Source organism: Camelus dromedarius, chromosome 23 (genome assembly GCF_036321535.1).
Source record: "Camelus dromedarius isolate mCamDro1 chromosome 23, mCamDro1.pat, whole genome shotgun sequence".
Lineage (NCBI taxonomy): Eukaryota > Metazoa > Chordata > Mammalia > Artiodactyla > Camelidae > Camelus > Camelus dromedarius.
Window position 1 is genome coordinate 10,612,170 of NC_087458.1, and position 21,226 is coordinate 10,633,395.

A 21,226-nucleotide genomic window follows, 5' to 3' on the forward strand; every position below is an offset into this window, starting at 1 on the left:
GTGGCCTCATTCACTTACAGCATTCATGGTGCCTTCTTATGCGAACAGAATCCAGTGGACCCATGATAGATGGGAGTTCGTGGGACTCAAAATGAGTACAAGAGAATTGTGTTATGGCAGCCACTGGCTTCCAAAGAGTATTGGTAGAATGTCTGTGCACGTATGAGCTCTGAAATATGAATTGAGTAATTTCAGGGATACTACCTACAAATTAAATGTTCTGGTATTTCATTCAAAACTGACATTACACAATATAACCAGTAAAATTCATAAGAACAATTAAAAATTTTGATTTTCCTTTAGCTAGAACAACATTAATTAACAGATTTAAAAATACCATCCCAAGTAGAGAGAGGCTGTAGAAGAAAGGAAAAAGCTTTATTTTGGTACATTTAATGGCACTTTTTTTTCCTGCTTTTTGAACAAAGGGTCCACATTTTCATTTTGCACTGAGCCCCACATATTATGTATCTGGCATTGCCTTGTGGGATGGAAGAGGCAGAGAATCATTGCTGTCAGTGACCCAGACTGTCTAAGGTGGGATTTGCTGCAAGTTTTCAAGCAACTAAAACCAGTAGAAGCATGATGCCTAGAGAGGTGTGCCTATTCCTTAGAAGCCCAGGAATATGCTGATTTGTGATATAAAATGACATTTCTGGCCTCTTATTACTTCCTCGAGAAATGCTCTTTTATTCCATTATTGTGTGTGTGTGTACATGTGCGTAAGTGTTTGTTTGTCTATGTTTCCCCCCACAAACCCTCCTCCTCTGCCAAAAAAAAGTGAGGGAAAAAGGAAGGATGTTATGGACAGAAAGGAGACTTAGATGGTCTGACTGGAGAATGCAAGTTGATCAGAGGTGAGTTTGGGATAGGACTGCAGGCTGGGCTGAGGGAGAGGGGGAGGGAGGGTGTCTTTGGGAGCTGAGGGTATCTTGTTGTAACAAATAGGACCCAATCTTTTTTATCATGCACGCCCAATGCAACCCAGACAGATGCCTTCCAAGCAATAGCTTGGATCCAAGGCTCCTTGCATTATGCGGTTCGACTTTTGAGTCCCTCATTTCCACATCAATTCCATCCACTTTCTATTGGCTAAAACCCAGGTAAAGGGTCCCAGCTGGATGAAAAGGAAGCTGGGGGAAGTTTTTCTATTGGCTGATGTATTAGTCAGGGTTCTCCAGAGAAATAGAACCAATAGCATACCAGACACACACACTCACACGAGATACACAAGCGCACACACACTCACACGAGATACACAAGCGCGCGCACACACACACATACAGATTTATTATAAGGAATTGGCCCCTGCACTTGTGGAGGCTTACAAGTCCCAAGAGCTGAGTCAGCAAGCTGGAGACCCAGGAGAGCTGATGGTGTAGTTCCAGTCCAAATCCAAGGCAGGAAAACCCAGCTGTGCCAGCCTGAAGGCAGTCAGGTGGGAGGAGTCTTCCTGTAGTTGTGAGAGGGTGGGGCTTTCTGTTCTTTTCAATCCTTCATTGATTGGATGAAGCCCACCCACACTGGAGAGGGTAATCTGCTGTACTCCTGTCTACTGATTCCAGTGTTAATCTCACCCAGAAATATCCTCAGAGACACACCCAGGATGAGGTTTGACCAATGCCTGGGCACCCCTGTGGCCCAGCAAGTAGACACATAAAATGAGCCATCAAAGTCCAGGAGGAAAATGAAAGGATTTGGTGAACACACAGCACTGTCTCTGCCCCAGAGGCAATGAGGAGAGGGGGTAGGAAGGCCGGTTTGGTGTAAAAAGAAAGTGGTCTGTGGTGGGGCAGTTTGCTGAAAGGGGAGAACATCCTTTAGTGACCTTCTCAGCTCAAGGCGCATAAGTGTTACAGAAACGACAGGCCAGTCAAGAAAGAAGCACCACTCGGAGGGTTGGAGTACTCAGATGTATTACGCCGGCGGGCTCAGAGGGGCTTCTGCTCCAAAGCTCTGAGCACCTCCAAGATGTGCACATGAGGTTTTATGGGGTAAAGTACAAGCTTGGGGTATTTAGCCAATAGGCATGGAACAGCTTTAGCAGCATTATCATCACAAAAGTGGAGGCAGGGGGGCAGCCAACAAACATTCCAAAGCCAGATATGTATCTTTGAAAATCCAGCTGGCTAGCAAAAAACATAAACAGCAAACCAACACTGATAAACTTAGATTTACAAGTTAGTCCAGCAGAACTCAGATCAGTATTCCAATACTTAGACTTGTGAGTTATCTTGTTAGCCCAGCCCAGCTTTTCCTTCACATAAGGAGACTTAAAGGAGGGGAGCATCTAGCAGACGTTCCAGGTTTGTGTCAGCGGTGGGCCTGGGGCCTTTACCTTCCTATGATGGAAGGAGCTGGTGAGAGCATTAGTTAATTTGAAGGGGTTTTTGTTTTGTTTTGTTTGGGATCCTGTGACATGTCTAGGACTTGCAGAGCCGCCCACACGGCAACAATGGAGAAAAGAAGAGGAGGAGAAACTGAGCTCCCCATGAAAGGCTGGAGGGGGGCCCTCTTTATGTGGTAGATCAGCGTGCTCAGTTCTGGGAGAGTAAGCCTGACCCCACGTTCCCACAAATCTAGCAAGTATGTTCCTCAGAGAGGCCAGATAAGGCAAACCACTAAGTGGAGACCAGAACTTTCAAGAGGTGAGGAGTCTGACAGCTGGAACCCTAGGAGGTTTGGCGCTGATGCGGCAGAAAGAATCAGAGACGGCACAAGTGAACTCCTCTGCTGGGCTGACGCACCGGGGCCTGTGGTCCCAGCTCTCCCCTATGTATCTCCGAGTTCCAGTTTGTCCAGGCTAATGGAACAGGCCTTGTCCAACAGGTTTGGGATAACTTTGGGAAACCACTTTGGCAATTATATAAAATAATTATTTAAACAAAAAAAATTGCATAATACATTTTGCGCTTTTTTTGTTTTTGGTTGGGAAGAATGTGTGTGTATCTAAACAGGTGTGTTGGGAAACAATTAGGGGATATAAAATAAAATATTACTGTGTTTTTAAAAAATTGATTTGCTAATCTTTGTCGATACTTGAACAATGCACTTTTCCCCATCCCATGGAGCCAGAGCTTCTGTCCTGATGAGGGTGACATCCTGTATCCTTGAAGTTTCACTCCTGAGTTAGAAGAACTCATCTCAGGTCCATAGGAGGCCAAGAACGGTGGTTACAATGACCACTAGCCAAGCTTCTGTCCAATCTGCTCCAGAGGATGGCGCTGAAAGAACAAGAAAACATCAAGCAGGTGTCTATCAATGTGTTGAGAAGGGGCAGGGACATTGGACATTGGCACTGGAGCTTGTAGGGCAAGAAAATGTGTTTCCTCTGTGAATCCGGTCCCAGTGTGCCTGGGACATCCTCTTCCCAGGCTGCCTCCCCAGATGTAAAGTATAAAGAGTGCAGAAATCCCTTAAATGGCACTAGCTTCACTGAGTCCTGTGCTTGAAGGCACCCTTGGCACCGGGCCTGGGAAAGAATCACTCTCCTGCCCTGGACAGCTCCGCAGTAGGGCAGAGCGTTAGGTGCAGGCAGCTGACCATATAATACTATGCGTGACTAACCTTAGGGAAGGAAGGACTACTTCTCTTCCCAGTTTCTCCACAATACTAACCACCTGTGCCAACTAAGAGGAAAAAAGGGAAAGGAAAAGAGAGATAGAAAGGAAAGTGAAGAGATAGGGAAGGAGAGGGCTGGGGAGGGAAGGAGAGCAGAGTGATAAATTAAGGAAGGGGAATTAGGAATGCTTTTCTAGAATTTGGGTGACTCTAAAGTGACAAGATGGGCTTAGCCCTTCCAAAAAATAGATGTGTTACTGCTTCCATCTTCTCTGTGGATGAACAGTTACCTTCATTCTATAGAAGACCAGGATTGTGTCCCTTCCTTTTTCTGTATCTCAGGATATGGTGTTGATTGGAACTACTCTGCCAACTTGTGGTCTTGTGGTCAGACACCAAGTGTCATTTGGGTCTGTTTTGGCAGAAAAGAAGAGCTTATCAAGAAAGACTAGAAGAAGACAGCTGGGAAGAACACAGAAGAGCTTGCATTTCCCATATTTCATGTGCGGGAGCAAAGGCAAAGCAATCAGCACAGATGGGAAGAGCAGACTGGGCGGAGGAAGACCATGAATGAGCAATGTCCCCAGGGGCCATAGTCCCTGATGACTGGGCGTGACAAGGATCTCAGGTGGATGTTGGTGCCACGGGTGTGAGTTATTCTGGAAGGATATGCATACCAGGGCGTGGAGGGCTGTGATTTAAGGGGTGTGGCAGTACAGGATCCAGAATGCTGAAGATAGTGATCCAAATTTATTACAATGTCCCCAAAACCTCTAGTGTCTCTAGAATTGAAGGGATTGGGCCTAATTTAGCCACCATTGACTGAAGACTTAACAGGTACTGTGCTAGGTAGTCATCTGTGTTGTTTGATCTGATCCTCATAACCGTACAAGATAAGAACTATTATTTTGTCTGTTAGTTCCAAAGGACATGGCTTCAAGAAGCTAAATAATTTGTTTAGCTAGTAAGGGACAATCTCAGGATTAATACCAGCTATAACAGACTCCCAAACCTACAATTGTAGCTACCCAACTATGGGACCTGGTTAGGTTTGAGAGAGAGAGCTAGGAGTGATGCTCTAATGAGTGGACCCTCCCAGGAGACAGAGAAATCAGAAACATGAAACCCAGGAGCATACACCTGGGGAAGAACAGAAGGTCTCTACCTTATGATCAGACTCTTAACGCCCAATCATCCCCTGCTCTCACCCACACTCATCCATTTGGTCCCTCTTCCCTTTGCTGTCTGCCAGAAACCTCTCTGTGCTCCTGCCTGACAGCGTCTGGACTGAGCCCCCATGTGCCCTTTTGCCCCTCAGATTGCCCTGCAATGACCCTGGCTTTAGATTCTAGGACCGAGCACTGTTAGAGCAGGGCAGAAGGGGACATCAGAGACCCTGTGCCTGTCGCCCTTGACAGATGAGAACACCACCGGACTCCACAAAGAGGTGAGCCTGCTGAGAGGTGGTGGTAGAGCTGTCAGGAGAACCCAAGTCCGCCATGTCTCACAGACGCCTTGGGATTCTCCACCTAGCTTGGTGCCAGGAGGCTGAATAAGATCCCCTCACCTTTCTTCAATCAAGAAAACATAAGTTATGCTGTGCCTACCTCAGCTCCCTTGGGAGTATTTCTTACCGGGTTTACAGGGTGAGGTGAAGTAGACCGTGTTGTTTTGACTGCTCACAGGATTGCCGACTTGGCACGTATAAGACTGGGAGTAGTTTTGTGGCGTAACAATGATTTCAAGCACACTCCTCTGGAGCTCTTTTGGAAAAGGCCCTGAATCCCGATACCAGGTATAGTTTACAGGCTGGTCCTGGATCACACAGGACAGAGTCAGGTAACAGTTGTTCATTTCCTGTGCCTTCTCAATTTTTATGACGGGCTTCGGTACAGGATCTGAAGATGAAGATGTGATAAGTTGAGACAACGGATTCATGCATCCATGAGGCATTTATGCTACGAGAGTTTAGCCAACAAAGTACACAGGGAGCTAGGGAGGGGCCCCGGAGGGTGCAGGAGCAGAGTCATGGAGAAGAGTTCCCTGCAGGGGGAGCCCGTGAGCAGCATTGACCTCTGGAGGCTTCAGACAGAATAGCTACTCTTTGGGGCAAAGCTAAGCTGAATCCAGAAGAGGGAGCCGTGCACCCAGAAACAAAATTGGGTTATGCCCATCCACGGGCCAGAAAGAACAGTAAAGTTTTAGTAAAGAGCTCAGCTGGAGTCAAACTTGATATCCCAACTGTCTGAGTCTCTCAGGGCCCCTTCTCCAGCAATGGCCCACAGCTGTCACCTTGGCCCAATGATCCTTCAAGAGTTCTTGGACTTAGATTCAGCAAGAGTTCTAGGGTAAGAGGTACCGCCCTACACATGGCAAAGGCATTTCCTGGACTCTGGCAGAACTGCAGAGAAGAACTTCATGGAACTCCCAGCACATGCCAGTAGGCATGCACAGCATTGTGTCTGCTAACTTTGGTATTTCAGTGCCCGCCACAGAGCAGGTATTCTGTAAGTATCTGATGAAAAGGATAGGTGGGTGGATGGAAGGAGCAGTTACGAGAATAGAATGTCCAAAACACTAGCTTTGCAGTGAGACCAGTCTGGGGCCTAGACTGGGCTCTGGTGGAGTGACATTGGGCAAACTAATCAACGCCTTTAACTTCCTTCTCTTAGGTAAAATGATTCTACCACCTAGCACAAGGTTAGTAAGATAAAAATGGCCTTGTCCAGGGGGAAGTGCTTTTTGCAGCGTGTTAGGGTTATGTGCTCGTTGGAGGTCATAGCATCTTCACGGCTGTCGCTGTAAAGCCAGCTGGGATGAGAGGTAATCCCAGCACCTGCCCCTTCCTTGGCTAAGACTGTTTTATGAAATCCCCTGGGATCTTTCCCTTCTGGTCAAGGATAAAACACCTGCAGAATCAACACAGCTTAGATGGCATAGGATTAAAATGTGGCAGAGAATTAACCAGATCAGAGCTGGCCTCTGGGTTGTATGTCTGTGGGTGGCAATGGAAGCACTGTCACCTGGCTTCCTGAACCTCTGGGTCCATCTCCTCCTTAAAACTTTCTCAGATTGCTGAACTCCTCTTGTGTTACACGAAGAATTTCATACTGTTTTTTCGTACTTCCTGTAGTCTAGCCTCAAGTCTTAAACCTTCCGCATTTCTCAAGGTGAGAAACACAGCACTGGGCACTTTGTGGACTGAGCCAGCTTGGGTAGTCTGACTCCAAGATGCCCCTTTGAGCTGTTAGAAATTGCTGGGCAGATTGAAGGATGATTCTTCTGCTAATTGCATCTTGAGGGTCTTATCCTTGGGCAGGTGTACCAAAGTCAAGCCAGTTTGTGGATTTTAAAATATTCAGAAATTTTGTAAGCTGGTTGTGAAATCATTAGTAGCTTGGAGTTGGCTGTGGTGGGAGTATTTACCACAAAAATTGGTAAACGATATAAATTTTGGATTTTTTTTGAAAACCACTGAAGAGCCTTTGCATCTTTTCTGTTCCCAGGACTACCTGAATTTGCAGGTCATATGACACGGAGGAAGTGAGTGAGAGGGAATTCTAGCCACTCAGACTCCAGGGATCGTCTGGCTGGTGCGATGTGAATATATACAATATTCTTCATTTGCACTGTTTAAGCATTTTAAAAGTGTTTTCACTTTCATTGTCTACTTTGATTCTCATGACATCCTAAAAGGATATAATTATCCTCATGATATGATGAGGAACCCAAGGCTCTGATCTGCACAGCTCTCCTGGATGTTTGCCAAGCCCCTCTTCTCTAATAATTGCCCACCTCAGCCCCAGGGAGGCCTCTCCAAGAACCATATTTCTGCTTTATAACCTGAATCTCTAGGCCATAACTGTTTAAATCACATACCTGAACCAAGCTGGGTTAATCAGTTTCTCTCCCTGGAGAATTTCAACCAGGGGATAGGCTTTGAGAGATAGATCATGTAAGTGGCAGGAATCCACTGGCATAATCCACAGATTCCAGAGGCTGGGGACTCTGGACTGGCCCTGGTTCTCATTCTTCCTCCCTTTCAGCCCTTCTTGACTCTTTTGAACTCCTTAAATTGCTTTAAATAGTCCTAGTTTCTAAAAAACAAATTCTCCTTTTTTGGTTAAAGGTATAACAAAGTGTTTTCTATTACCTGCTGTCAACAGAACTTTGCCTCATATGGGCAGATGTGTTAAGATCTTTCTCTAAGGTCATACAGTTAGTAAGTGACTGATCCAGGTTTTGAACTTGAACCAAATCTGTCTGACTCCAAGTGTAATGTTCTGGTCTGTATTTCATACATACTGGTTAGGCGAGCACTATGAGTGGAAGTTTTTGTCCCACCCATTCTGAAAGGTAAAAAACCCTCCTGAACCACTGAATTCACCCAATCCTTTATCTCTTCTAACTCTTCCTTTACATTTGATGACATCTTTGTTCAGATATGTTATTCAGATGAGCTCAGAACTGATTTGGTTTGATCATAGGACAGCATGAAGAATAGAGAGGAAATAATCTCTATTGTTTTCTTTCTCTTCAAATTTTAGATTCACTAATGTCAGAAGAGGTTTTAAATGTCCCAAAGTTATATATTTTGGGGTCTGCTGGCCCAGGCTCATTCTCAAGTGGAGATATGAATTAAGCCTATCCTGAGGTTTCTCTGTCCTCTTCCCGGGGAGAGTCCTCATGATTCCCAGAAAGCCTCCCCATGGTCCATCCAGAGCCCTGGAGTGGGGGCTGGACCTTTGGCTCCCCTAACTCACCATACACCATCAGTGTGACCATCCATTCATTCTCATTCCCAGCGTTGTACAGCATCTTCAGGAGGTAGGTGCTGCTGTCATCTTTCTGGACCTTGTAGATATTCAGTGCACCAGTTTGAATATCAAGGGTGGCCCTGCCTTTAAATTTAGTATTGAAGTACTTTGGCTCACCATGCTCCCGTTCCACAATCTTCTGGTCAGTAGTATAAAACCATGTGAGTGAGTGGTAGCTCTCAGGCAAACCGGAAATTTTCAGACTCACGTTGCTGCCAGAGACCGCAAGTTCTAAACGATCTGCCAATGAGAGAATGAGACCCATCTTAGAGAAGGCAGAGCTACTCGATGGTCCAGGCTTTGGCCTGGGCTGGTGCAACAAGGAAGGAAGAGATTTTTGCTTGGGAGCAGTGAGTATGCTCTTCATCAGAGAGCCTGACCCCTGATCAGGAATTCAGTGTAAGTTGGAGCTTGAGAAGTGGGCATGCGGACAGGGGATGTTGCTTATAATCTATCTAGTTCTGCCCCCAGGTGATAAAGATAAAGAACACAGAGGCTGGCCCCAGCTCTCTCCCTTACTCTCTTACCAGTACATTTTCAAATACAGTGATGACAAGTCACGTCTCCTGCCTGTGCTTGTGTTCCCCGAGGTTCAGCTGCGTTCTCCAGCAGTAGGTAAGAAGCAAGATCGGTGTGAACAGGAGCCAGAGTTATTCGGTGGCAAAGTGTTATAGAAGCGTGGGGCCATTTTATTAATAAAAATATTGGTTATTTTTCTGGCTTTCGTGATTTTTGCAGTAGTGGTTGGTTTTTTTTAAAAAAAAAACTTATGATCCTTTGGGATTTCTTTTCTCCTTCTAACTAAATTCAATTTTTGTTCCTATTTGTATTTTTGTAGCCTGTTCTTTATTTCATAAGGGTACCCTAAATTGTATAAGCCTCGGTTCTAACAAACTTCATTTGGTGAAGGCGAGGAGAAAGAAAAGATGACAGCTAGGAGATACAAGATGAAGGGAGGTTTATTGATTCTTTTTGTGGAGGGAGGTGTATATGTATAAGTATATATATATATAGACTGAGAAAGGGCAGTAGAAAGAAGCTAAGAGTAGAGGAGAGGGAGTATGACCTATATGACTCTGGTCTCATGTACTGTCACACGCAATCTCACGTTGTTTAACTGCGTATCTATACCTAGCTATTTACTTTCCACATGTCTATCATTTCTAAAAGCATTCTTTTCAATAAAGATAAAAATGCCTCTGTCCCCAGGGCTTTCAAGTCATTAATCCTGTAAACCATCCATCTATCCATTCAACTACAATTTACTGAGGATTTAACCTATGCGTGGAGCACACACAGACAAACATAGGTAATATTTCCCACGGTGCTTCTGATTGGTCTATTCCATACTTTATCGTCTCTCTGACATAATCAATTTAGTCCAAGCAACAGTATTTGAAGAATGACTCTATGTGCCAGGCAGGCCCTGTGCTAGGCTCTGATACCAACAATGCAGACAGAGTCTCTGGCTTCTTGGAGCATACAGTCTAGCAGGAGATTCTCTTCAGGATTTAAAAGTCACTAGACATATATTCTAGACTTGTTCTCATTCTGTTATTTGTTTCCATGCGAATTAAGAGAAAGGGTGATAATAGACTGCCTAGGTCAGTGTTTTTCAATCTTGGCACTCGTGACTTTTTGGCAGAGAATTCCTTTTTGTGGAGAGCTGTCCTTGTACATTGTAGGATGTTTAGCAGCCTCCCTGGCCTCTGCCACTAGATACCAGTAGCATCATTCCAAGTATGATCATCAAAATGTCTCCATACAATGCCAAATCTTCCCACCTTCATTCTTGTTGAGAATTGCTGGCCTAGGTCATTCTTGGCAGACTCTCCAACAAATCTCAGACATATGCTTAGGAAGGTAATGCAACCCACAGTTAACCACTTTATATCTCAGTGAGAAGTCACAGCCAACCACCAGGATGGCTTCTTGGGAACTGTTACACATAGATGGTGGAGGAGGGAAGAAGGAACGATACAACATCCTGCGCACGCCTGTATCTTAGCACTTAAATCATATTGAAATGATCTGTTTAATGTCTATTACTTGCTTCTATAACCAGACTGTAAGCTTCCTAAGGACAAAAAATGAATCTTATGAGTCTAACTCATTTTACATTGTAGTATGATGGTTAAGAACATGGCTTTGGAATTACACTGTTCTAAATCTGGCCCTGCCACTTACTAGCTGTGTAACTGGAGCATTTTACCTAACCTCTCTGACTTTGTTTTAGTATTTATCTTACAGAGTTTGTGATGGTTAAGTTTATGTGTCAGCTTAGTTAAAGGATGCTCAGATAGCTAGTAAACATTGTTTCTGGATGTGTCTTTCAGGGTATTTCTGGAAGAGATTAACATGTGAATCAGTAGATTTGAGTAAAGATGACCACCTTCACTAGTGCTGGTGCATCCAATCTGTTGAGGGCCCAAATAGGACAAAAAGGCAGAGGAAAAGTAAATTTGCTTTCTTTGAGCTGAGGCATTCATCTTCTCCCACCCTTAGACATTAGTGTTCTAGTCCTTGGACCTTTGGACTTGCACTAGGACATACGCTGTTAGCCTCCCTGAAGCCTCTTTGTGGAAAGAAGAATGAGGATGAGTCCACTGAGAATGAAGGGTACCAAGCATGGAGATTCGAGTTGTGAGTCTGTGTATTCTCAGGCCTGTGGATTTGTACTGGAGCTACACCAGTAGATTTCCAGGCCTTTGTCTTGCAGATAGTAGATCATGGGACTTCTCCAGAGAAGTACATGACATGGATTATGTGTCCATAATTGCACGAGTCAGTCCCTCATGATGAGTCTCTTTCTATGTGTTTATATGTGTCCCACTGGTTCTGTTTCTCTGAGTAACCCTGACTCACAATTACACAAATAAAATGCTTAGAATACAATTTAATTAATACAAATAATCAATTAATATACATAAAATACTTAGAATAATACTTAGAAGGTTAGTAATTATTCAATAAATATCATGTAGTGTTATTTTATTATAATTATTTACATTATTTTTTGTATCCATAACATCTAGTACTATGCACAAATTATTGAGATGTTTAATAATTGCCTGTTGAACTTATTTTACCAAAACAGTGGTAAAATAAGGACTAGACTAATAATGTATCTTGTAGGAATGAATCTGAAAGAGTGAAGAATGTGGAAGAAGGGGCCTAAAATCCAAAAACATTTTAGCAGCTCCTGAAGAAGATTTCACTTGTAGGCTAGGTCTAAAAGTAAAAGACATAAGCATGGACAAAAGATAACACAAAACCGGGTCTTTGGCCTAGGACATGTGATGATAAGAAAGCGAGGCCCCGGCACCATGGTTAGACCAGAGAACTTACCAGGTGCTTCCTTGGGGAAGGAGGAAATGAGGATGAGTCCAATGAGGAATGAAGAGTACAGAGCACAGAGACTCAAGTCATGATCCAGGCCCAGTTCTAAGACACATCCTTTCTCCTTGTGAGAATGGAGTCTGCTTTATAACAATGAGATCTTGTTTGTCCAGGGTATCCCCCAACATACTAAAAAGAACATACAACCAAAGTACAAGAGAGACACACAGTCACTTAGATTGTGAGCTTCTCAAAGGCAAAGACCATGTCTTACTCAACTCTGAATCTCCATAATACCTGGCCCACATTTGGTTTAGTATAGTATAAGTGAGTGAATGAATAGAGGGACAAAATATATTCTTTGTCTTCTCTTCATAACTTCCTACTAGTCATAAATATTGTTCATATTTTTGCTTCCCACTTAGCTTCCTCTTGCTTACTACTTAAGACTAGTTTGGACTGAAAAGGTGGGAAGGAAAGGAAGAGATAAACAGGGGCCGCTCAGGTTGGTTTAGGAAATAGGGGTGCTACAGCATTAAGGCTCAAAAAAGTGAGAATCTTTGGATAGAAGATGGATGGGAAAGTTTGAGAAGACTAAAGAGGGCAGGAAAGGAGGTTGTACGAAGCATTGCTATAGCTTATAAATTGGATTCCCATTAACATCTTTTGAAAGACTACAAGTAGAAATTTGAGTTACCACTTAACTACTTATGGCCAATGGACTGTGTTTCTTAAGTATCATAATGTGCCCAAACTGGGCCAGTGCAGCAGCCCTGTCTTGTGGCTAGGTCCTGAAAAAATAAATAAAAGATGACTATCATAACATAGACAGCAAAAAACAAACAAACAAACAACAACAACAACAAAAAAAACATAGACAGCAGAAGAGCAGTGGTCTTCCAGGCTCTTATCTGTCTCAGATTGTGTGTGTCACAATCACAGAGTAATTGCTTTATTTCATTTGATCCTAATAATAACCCCTTGAAGAAACAGGGTTATCAAGCATCTACCATAATAGAGTTGAGAAAGTTGAGACTTGGGAAGCTTTTATGATTTATAGAAAATCCTGTGGCATGGAACTCAGAGCCCAAGTCTTATGATTCCCAGTACATACTGTTCTCACCACACTCTGCTAGTGTTGTGGGGAGACAAGGAGGATGCCCAGTAGTGGTGAGGATGTCCTGAGATCAGAGAGCTGAGAAACTCAAGTCTAAGGAGGGATGAAGTAGGAGATTTAAAAATACTTCTCAAGTTTTTCTACAAAAGCATCCCTGACCAGGAAGGAGAGAACTACTACATCCCCAGGAAGATCTGGACAGATAGCCTGAAATGAAGTTCTTTCAACTCATTTATTCATAGGATTAACGGTTATTTATTGAGCCCATGCCATATTCTAGACACTGTGCTAGGTTCAGCACTGGACAAGGTCCCTCTCCTCACAGAGTTCAAGGAGACAGATGATCAAACAAGCAATTCACCAACCATAACCTGAAGCTTGAAGCATCTAGGAGGAAGTCATGTGATAATGAAAGGCTAAGGGAGGGGCTAGAGAGAGGAGCGTGCAGGAAATTTTAGGCAGAAGGAAAGGCATGTATTTAGACCTAGAGATAAGAAAGCACCTTCCTCATGGCAAACAGCCAAGTTAAATTTAGATGAAATGTAGTTATGGGGGCAGGGGAGTCATAAATTGGGGATAAAATGACCATCCATAGTCATAATCTAAGCATGAAGAGGTTTAGACACATCGACCTCATGTCTAGAGAAACTCCTGAAATATTCCAGCTCTCCTGGCATCTCTCTTTCCCAACCACTGGATGAATACTTCACCCCACCTCTGACACCCGAGGTCATATGAGTGTTCTATGAGTTAAGTCAGCCCCATGGAGCCCACATAGCCACGAGTGTCCTGAAATCATCATGTCTCTAGACTTTCTCAGTGTAGTGAGCAAAATTTGCCACCTTCAGTTATGTCTCTTTGGCATAATGTCTCTTAATTGCTTTAAGCTGGTTATTGTCTAAGGAAACAGCAGACATGGTAAACACTCTGAAAACCAAGTAGTTCACCTTTTGTAAGAAACATTCACATCTGTAGGAGAAATACCCACTTGTAAGGGCATAGGGAAAGTTAGCTCAGTCCCTCGGCACACAAGGGGGACCAGAACAAACAGTATGGCAGACGAATGAACCTTAACTCTGAATCAGATGTTTGGGGGTTCATCTGATACTGAAGCCTCTGCTCAGACTCTCATTCAGAGACTAGACAGAGCAACCCTTTCCAAGTTTTCTTTCCCACAATTTTGATCTCTCTCTGGGACAACGACAACATCATTTACCTTTGCTCAGTACATAACTCTTTGCACAGATAGAGATCTCAAAGAAAGCCTCAGGGAGCACAGCGTGGCTGAGCATAAAATGTGGCGGCCACCAGTGTAGAGCTTCCTGTTATTCAAAACTCAAGAAAACTTCATAAACTACAAACTGGGACTAACTGCCAGGGGCCTACTTCCCCATCTCACCAGGGTCTTATTTTTGTCACATCCTCTTGGGGAAGGAGATGGAGCCTGATTCTCCAAGGCTAAAGAAGGCTCCCCAAGCTCACCACAGCCCTGCCACCAGGGCAAAAATATCTGCTGCCTGGAAATCCTGCCCCACTTCCGGGATGGAGCCACCCCCCACATTCCTTTTTCCATCTGACTATGCCTACAGGGCACAGCACAGGCAGAGAAGCTGAAGAAAGTACCTTGAATGTTGGTTGCCAGGAACAGATGGGGCAGCAGTAGAAGTCCCAAAGCCGGATGCCATTTCCTTCTCCTGGAGCACATGCTCCAGAACTTCTTAGGAACTCTGGAGACAGTCTAGAACCAGGCTAGAAAAGGACTGAGGCCTCTCTTGACCACATAGCTTGAGGTTAGAGAAAAAACCCAGCAACTGATGGGTGGGGCCCCGGGACCAGAAACAGGAAGTCTCACAAGTTTTGGGGTGTTTTTTGTTTTTTCTTTTTGAGGGCCCTGAAGGGGAAATAAGAAATGGCTAATTTTTAGATTTATTTTTACTGCTTGCTTTTAGAACAATCAGCAAACCTGACTGACCAGACACTTCTCCCAGCCCCAGACTCATTTTTAAAGCTAAAGTTATTGATTTCCCCATTTGTTTTACCTTACTCTGGCAACTGAAGTTTACAATCATGTTTGGATTCTGAGACATTCCCCCAGGAAGGGAGTCATGGGACAATGATCTCAGGAGATTGACCAGACCCTCTGAAGTTCCTCCTGGCACCTGGTAAGTCTGATCAGATAAAGAAGTTCGTGGGCTGATGACCCTCCAGACCACTGGGTGGTCCCATGATGCTGGAGAGACTCCTGAGATTTAGGAGGAAGCTTCACCAGAGATTGTTGTTGAGTAATATCACTTTTTTACACCCCAATTTGTTCACTATATAATCACTAAGCCCCAACCCTAAGATGGATTCACAGTGTTGAAGGCACTAGCCTGCTGTGAGTCCCCTTTGCCCGGCAAAGCAATAAAGCTGCCTCTTTTCTTCTAAACTCTAAGACCCTGCCTCTGTGTTATTTGGCTCATCAGGGACGGGGGCTGATTTTTTGGCAACAGCACCACAGAATTAACAATTTTATTTGAATCTGTTTTCTGATGAGAGGATCCATCCAGAGAGGGATCAGTTCTCAGAAAACATTAAAAGCCCCTGATAGAGGCTTCCCTGTCAGGAATTACCCTGATTAGTCCAGAGGCTACAATTAGCAGGTACCTACCCATGGGGATTTCTGGCCTGAGCAACTCTAAATCACATGAGGGGTAGATCATGTGTAGTGTTGTCATGTGGACTGAAAAAAAAAAGCACAATGTAAAAGCTGAGAATTATATTTTATTCAGTGGACATTTTTAGGACTTCAAGCCCAGAAGGCAGCCTCTTGGACAGCTCTGAGGGACTGCTCCGAAGAGGTAAGGGAGAAGCCAGGATATTTAGGACTTTTTTGCAACAAAGACCAGGTAGTCAGAAAATCAAAAGATTGCTGTTAATTAAAGAAAACCAGATATCTCAAGTTAAGGAATTTAGTGCTTTTCTATATATAGGAAGATGCAAAGTTCTGGGCTCATTGAAATAATTCCTAAGATACGCACCTTAGCTATCTAGGGCCAATATCCTGTGCTTCCCATCCTGAGCCTCCTCAGGGTACACCATTGGAAGTGGCTGCAGTGGCCAATGGCTTGCTGGTGGGCATCCTGTTTCCATCTTGAGCTTCCTCAGGGCTCACTGTCAGGAGTGGCTGCAATGTGATGACTTGAGGGCTGCAACATCCTTTATTTACTGATATGACAGGCAATATTTTTCATTCACTGTAGGTTGAGAGCAGAAAGTCTGGGAAATCAGATCTACATAGTTTGAGTACTGTTTCCCACCCACCAAAGCCCCACCCCCAGGCTCTTCCTCCCATATGATAAATTCACTGTTTGAAACTTTACTTTGACTTATCCACTAAACATGAGTAGAAAAGCAACATTATTTGACCCAAAAGAATGGATTCCCAACCTTTGAGGTCTAAGAAATTTCAGGCCCTTCCCTCTCAAATCTAAATGAATTATTTGCCCACCCAGGGCACTTTGGAGACCCATAAGGTAAGCTACAGTCCAGCATACAGCATATTTGTAACTACTTCCAAACTGGGGACATTTCTGAGTCTCAGCATGGAGATCACCAATAAAAACACTCTTTCTCTCAAACTGGGAACTCCTGTAATGGAAGTAGTTACCCTTCCCAAAGGATCAGCCTGGGGCTACTGAGTCAGATTAATATCTAAAATTGCATATGAATTGCACTCCATTCACTTGATCATATTGGAGCCCTGTGAAGTGAAGCAGATATGTACTATTACCTGCATTTTATAACTGAAACTCATGGTCAGGCTTGCCCAAGGCCATGCCTCAGCTCCAGTCAAACCCAGTTTTCATTCAACTCTTCCCGCAGTGTGGGCTACAGTAAATTTGTGGACTGGAAAAAAAGATGAGACAAGAGTAAAATGAGGAAGTTTGAAGTGAAGTCAACTAAGGAAGACTTTAAAATAAAACATGAAAAGGAAGCCGAGGAAGAGTAGGTAGGTGGAGTCAAATGACAGAACAGGGTAAGGGATGGAAGTGAAGTAAACTACGTGTGGCTTTGCTCAGACCCTGACTCCTGTCAGGGGTCTTCAAAAGGGCTGCTGCCAAGTGTTTTGCTGTAGCATTTGAAGTCTTAGCCAGCAAAGAATAACAAAACCTATTTCCAGGGAGACTTGTCAAGATGGTGGAGTAGAAGGACCTTGAGCTCACCTCCTTCCACAAACACAACAGAACAACAACTGACCAATGAACAATCATCAATAAAAAAGACCAAGAAAAGATCTACAACTGGAGACATAAAGAGGGAATCACAGAGGGACAGTAGGAGGGGAGCACTTATGATATAATCGGGTCCCATACCCTCTGGGTGCACAACCCACAAGCTGGAGAATAATTATATTCTGGAGGTTCTCCCATGGGAGTGAGAATTCTGAGCCCCACGTCAGATGCCCAGCCTGGAGGTCTGGCATCAGGCAGAGGAGCTCCCAGATCATTTGGCTTTGAACACCAGTGGGGCTTAATTGCAGAAGCTCCACAGGACTGAGGGAAACAGACTTCACTCTTAAAGAGCTCATGAAAAATCTTACACGCACCTGGACCAAGGGCCAAAACAATGATTTCTCAAGACCCTGGGCCATACCTGCCTGCTGGTCTTGGAAGATCTCCTGGAGGTGTGGGGTGGCTGTGGCTCACCCTGGGGACATAAAAGCTGGTAGTGGACATTCAGGGAGTATTTATCTGTGTGAAATCTCCTGGAGGCTGACATCTTACTTGGGTCATTAGCACCAAGACCTGTCCTCACCCAACAGCCTGTAGGCCTAAGTGCTAGGACACCTTAAGCCAAAACAAACTGGGTGGGAACACATCCACCCATCAGCAGACAGGCCACCTAAAGACTTCCTAAGGCCACAGGCACCTCTAGGCACACCCTTAGACATGGCCCTGCTCACCAAAGGGCCAGGACCCTTGCTTTCACCCACCAGTGGGCAGGCACTGTCCCCTCCCACCAGAAAGCCTGCACAAGCCTCTAGACCAGCCTCACTCACCATGAGGCAGACACAAGAATCAAGAAAACTATAACTCCGCAGCCTGAGGAACCAAATTTGCAAACACAGGCCAGTCCCCTACCCTGGGACCAGCCAGGACTCCTGCCCCTTGGGTGATGAGAGGGGAGAGTACTGCTGGGACACATAGGCTGTCCCCTACAGAGGGCCACTTCTCCAAAGTCAATAAACATAACTAATTGACCATATAACAAAAATACAAATAGAAGCTGTTTGAGATGAAAGAACAAGATACAACCCGAGAAGAGCTAAGTGATGTGGAGATAGGCAATGTACCCAATAAAGAGTTCAGAGTGATGATTGTGAAGATGACCCAAGAACTCAGAAGAATAGATGCACAGAGTGAGAAGTTAGAAGTTTTTAAAAAAGAGTTAGAAGATATAAAGACAACCAGAGCTGAAGAATACAATAACTGACATGAAAAATACACTAGGAGGAATCAATAGTAGAATAAACAAGGCAGGAGCATGGATCAGTGAGCTTGATGATACAGTAGTGGAAATCACTGCTGTAGAACAGAAAAAAAGAAAAAGAGAAGTAAAAGGACAATTTAAGAGACTGCTGGGACAGTATCAAGTGCACTGACAGTCACATTACAAGGGTCCCAGAGGGAGAAGAGAGAGAGAAAGGGCCTGAGAAAATATTTGAAGAGATAATAGCCGAAAACTTTTCTAACATGGGAAAGGAAACAGTCAGCCAAGTCTAGGAGGCACAGAAAGTCCCATATAGGATTAATCTTAAGAGGAGCATACTGAGTCACGTAGTAATCAAACTGACAAAAATTAAAGATAAGGAGAAAATATTGAAAGCAACAAGTAACACACAAGGGAGCTTCCATATGATTACTAGCTGATTTTTCAGAGGAAACTCTGCAGGCCAGAAGGGATGAAAAGGACAAACCTACAACCAGGAATACTCTACCCAGCAAAGCTTTCATTTATGTTTGACAGAGAAATCAAAAGTTTTACAGACAAGCAGAAACTAAAAGAATTCAGCACCAACAAACCAGCTTTGCAACAAATGCTAAAGGAACTTCTCCGGGTGGGGAAAAAAAAAACACAACTAGAAATAAGAAAATTATGAAATGGAAAAGCTCACTGGTAAAGACAAGCATACAGTAAAGGCAGAAAATCATGCATACTCAAACTAATAGGGATGTTAAAGACAAAAGTAGTAAAATCATCTGCATCAAAAATAAGCAATTAAAGGATACACAAAACAACTAGATGTAAAATATGATATCAAAACCAGTAAATGCGAGGGAAGGAGAGTCCGAATGCAGGGTATTTAAAATGCGTTTGAAGTTAAGAGATCAGCAATTTAAAACACTCATGTGTATATATAGACTTCTATACCAAAACTTCACAGTAACTGCAAACCAAAAATCTATAATAGATATAAAAATAAAAAAGAAAGAAGAATCTAAACATAACACTAAAGATAGTCATAAAATCACAAGAGAACAAAAGGAAAAAAGGAAGGATAAAAGACCTACAGAAACAAACCCCAAACAATTAACAAAACCTATTTCCAAACCCTCTAGGACCAGAGGCAGTACTATTGCTGGCTGGCCTCTTACTGATTCCAGTAGGGGGCAGTACAACACTGCAGGTGTCTGAGTAGGCGCCAGCTTGAACCATAACCTCCAGTGAGACTAAGAACAGGGGACCCAGGACAATATCCCGAGGGTAGGGGGTAGGCCTAACATCTAAGAAGCAAGCAGAAGAAGGATCCTGAAGAGGAACATTAGAAGGATCTGTCTGATAGACAGATAGGAATCTAAGAGAAAGCAGTGTCTCAAAAAATAAGAACAACAACAACAAAACAAACAAACAAACAAACAAACAAAAATAAGGAAAAGAATCAAAACTGTATCCAGATTAGCAAAAAGTATGTCCATTGCATTTACTAATTTTGTGGTCACTGGTAACCTTGATCTTGGTGAGAATCATTTTAGAGGAGGCAAAAGCCTGATTCTCCTTTGCTCTTCTTCTTCCTCCTTATGTCTATTAGATATTTCTTGAACTACATTTGAGGATGTAGAAATGAAAGCTACGCTCTGCCTGCTCTTAAGCAACTTGCAGTCTCATAGAGGAACCAGACAGAGAAGCAGAGCATTAAAATGTGGTTGTGAAATGGGGAATTATGTGGCCACTTAGAAAAACTATGTAATACAAACTGTACGTGATCAGAGGAGGCTGTTGGGAGACAAGTAAGTAGGTGTGGCTCCTCTGAAGAATAAGAGAGGTATGTAACACAAGGAAAGTGAACCTGGGCAATGTCTGAGAATCTGGAGAATTTGGCTGGTTCAGGAAACTGAGGAAATTTTAACGCAGTTGAAATTAAAGGAAATGAAACCAGGTTCATGGTGCTAAGGTTTTAGTATGTATGATTAGGAACTTGAATTTTATCCTGAAGCCTTTTAAGGGGTGTCAATAACAGATTTTGAGCAGAGGAATAACTTACTTCAATTCCCAGATTAGAAAGGAAACTGATGAAGAGATCAATGAGACTAGAAGCAAGGAGATATTTGAAAGCTATTGGAAAAACCCAGCTAAGCAATAATGAAGGCCTTAGCTGAAGATGGAGTCGGGGGTGAGGATGAAGGCAAGGAGTCACAATCAGCAAAACTTGATACCTGATTTTGAATGTGGATTGACAAAAAGGGAAAAGAGTGCGATTGCTGGCTTGGGTGATCAAACCCAAGATAGGAGAACAGACAAGTTGGGACATGAGAGATGATCAGTTCAGTTTGGAATGTGTTAGGATTAAGTTGTTTAAGACAGATTTGAATATATGGATGTGGGACTCCAGAGATTGACCTGAACTATATACCAGATATATGAATAATCAACACACAAATTGTGGTTGAGGTCATACTATGTACAAGGAGGATCTTTCTGGGAAAGAATATGTAAAGTGAACAGGAGGTTGAGGAGGGGAATCCTCTCTGGCTTATCCCATACCAGCCACTGTATCAAACCACTGTAGGCTCTCTGACTTAAACCACAAACATTTATTCCCCACAGTCCTGGAGACTGGGCAATCCAAGATCAGGGCACCAGCAGACTCAGTGTCTGGTGAGAGTCTACTTACTGGCTCACAGATGGTGTCTTCACACTGCGTCCTTACATGGTGGAAAGCAGGAGGGAGCTCTCTGGGGCCCAATCGAGGGTGGGGCCAAGATGGTAGAGTAGGAAGACAGGGGTTCACCTCCTCCCACAGGCACACCAAAATTACTATTTACAGAGCAACTATTGATGAGAAAAACCAGCAAACTAGCAGAAAAGATATTCTACCACTAAAGATAAAATGAGACTGGTAGGAGGGCAA

General features: G+C 43.6%; 1 protein-coding gene across 1 annotated transcript; it reads right to left on the bottom strand.

The window, feature by feature from the left end:
• Positions 1 to 1,899: 1,899 nt before the first annotated feature.
• CD48 (CD48 molecule) lies at positions 1,900 to 14,636 on the bottom strand. The gene is made up of 4 exons (XM_010993088.3): positions 14,458 to 14,636; positions 8,325 to 8,618; positions 5,196 to 5,459; positions 1,900 to 3,224 (listed from the first exon to the last, which is right to left on the bottom strand). Exons 1-4 carry the CDS (start codon positions 14,537 to 14,539, stop codon positions 3,145 to 3,147), a joined length of 720 nt encoding a protein of 239 aa, XP_010991390.1. The 5' UTR covers positions 14,540 to 14,636; the 3' UTR covers positions 1,900 to 3,144.
• Between the last annotated feature and the right edge of the window lie 6,590 nt (positions 14,637 to 21,226).

Coding starts and splice junctions, on each gene's coding strand:
- CD48 (XM_010993088.3), bottom strand. CDS start 14,539: ATGTGCTCCAGGAGAAGGAAATGGCATCCGGCTTTGGGACTTCTACTG. Junction 8,619..14,457: donor CCTGGCAACCAACATTCAAG/GTACTTTCTTCA, acceptor TCTCATTGGCAG/ATCGTTTAGAACTTGCGGTC. Junction 3,225..5,195: donor CACCTCACCCTGTAAACCCG/GTAAGAAATACT, acceptor TTGTTCTTTCAG/CGCCATCCTCTGGAGCAGAT.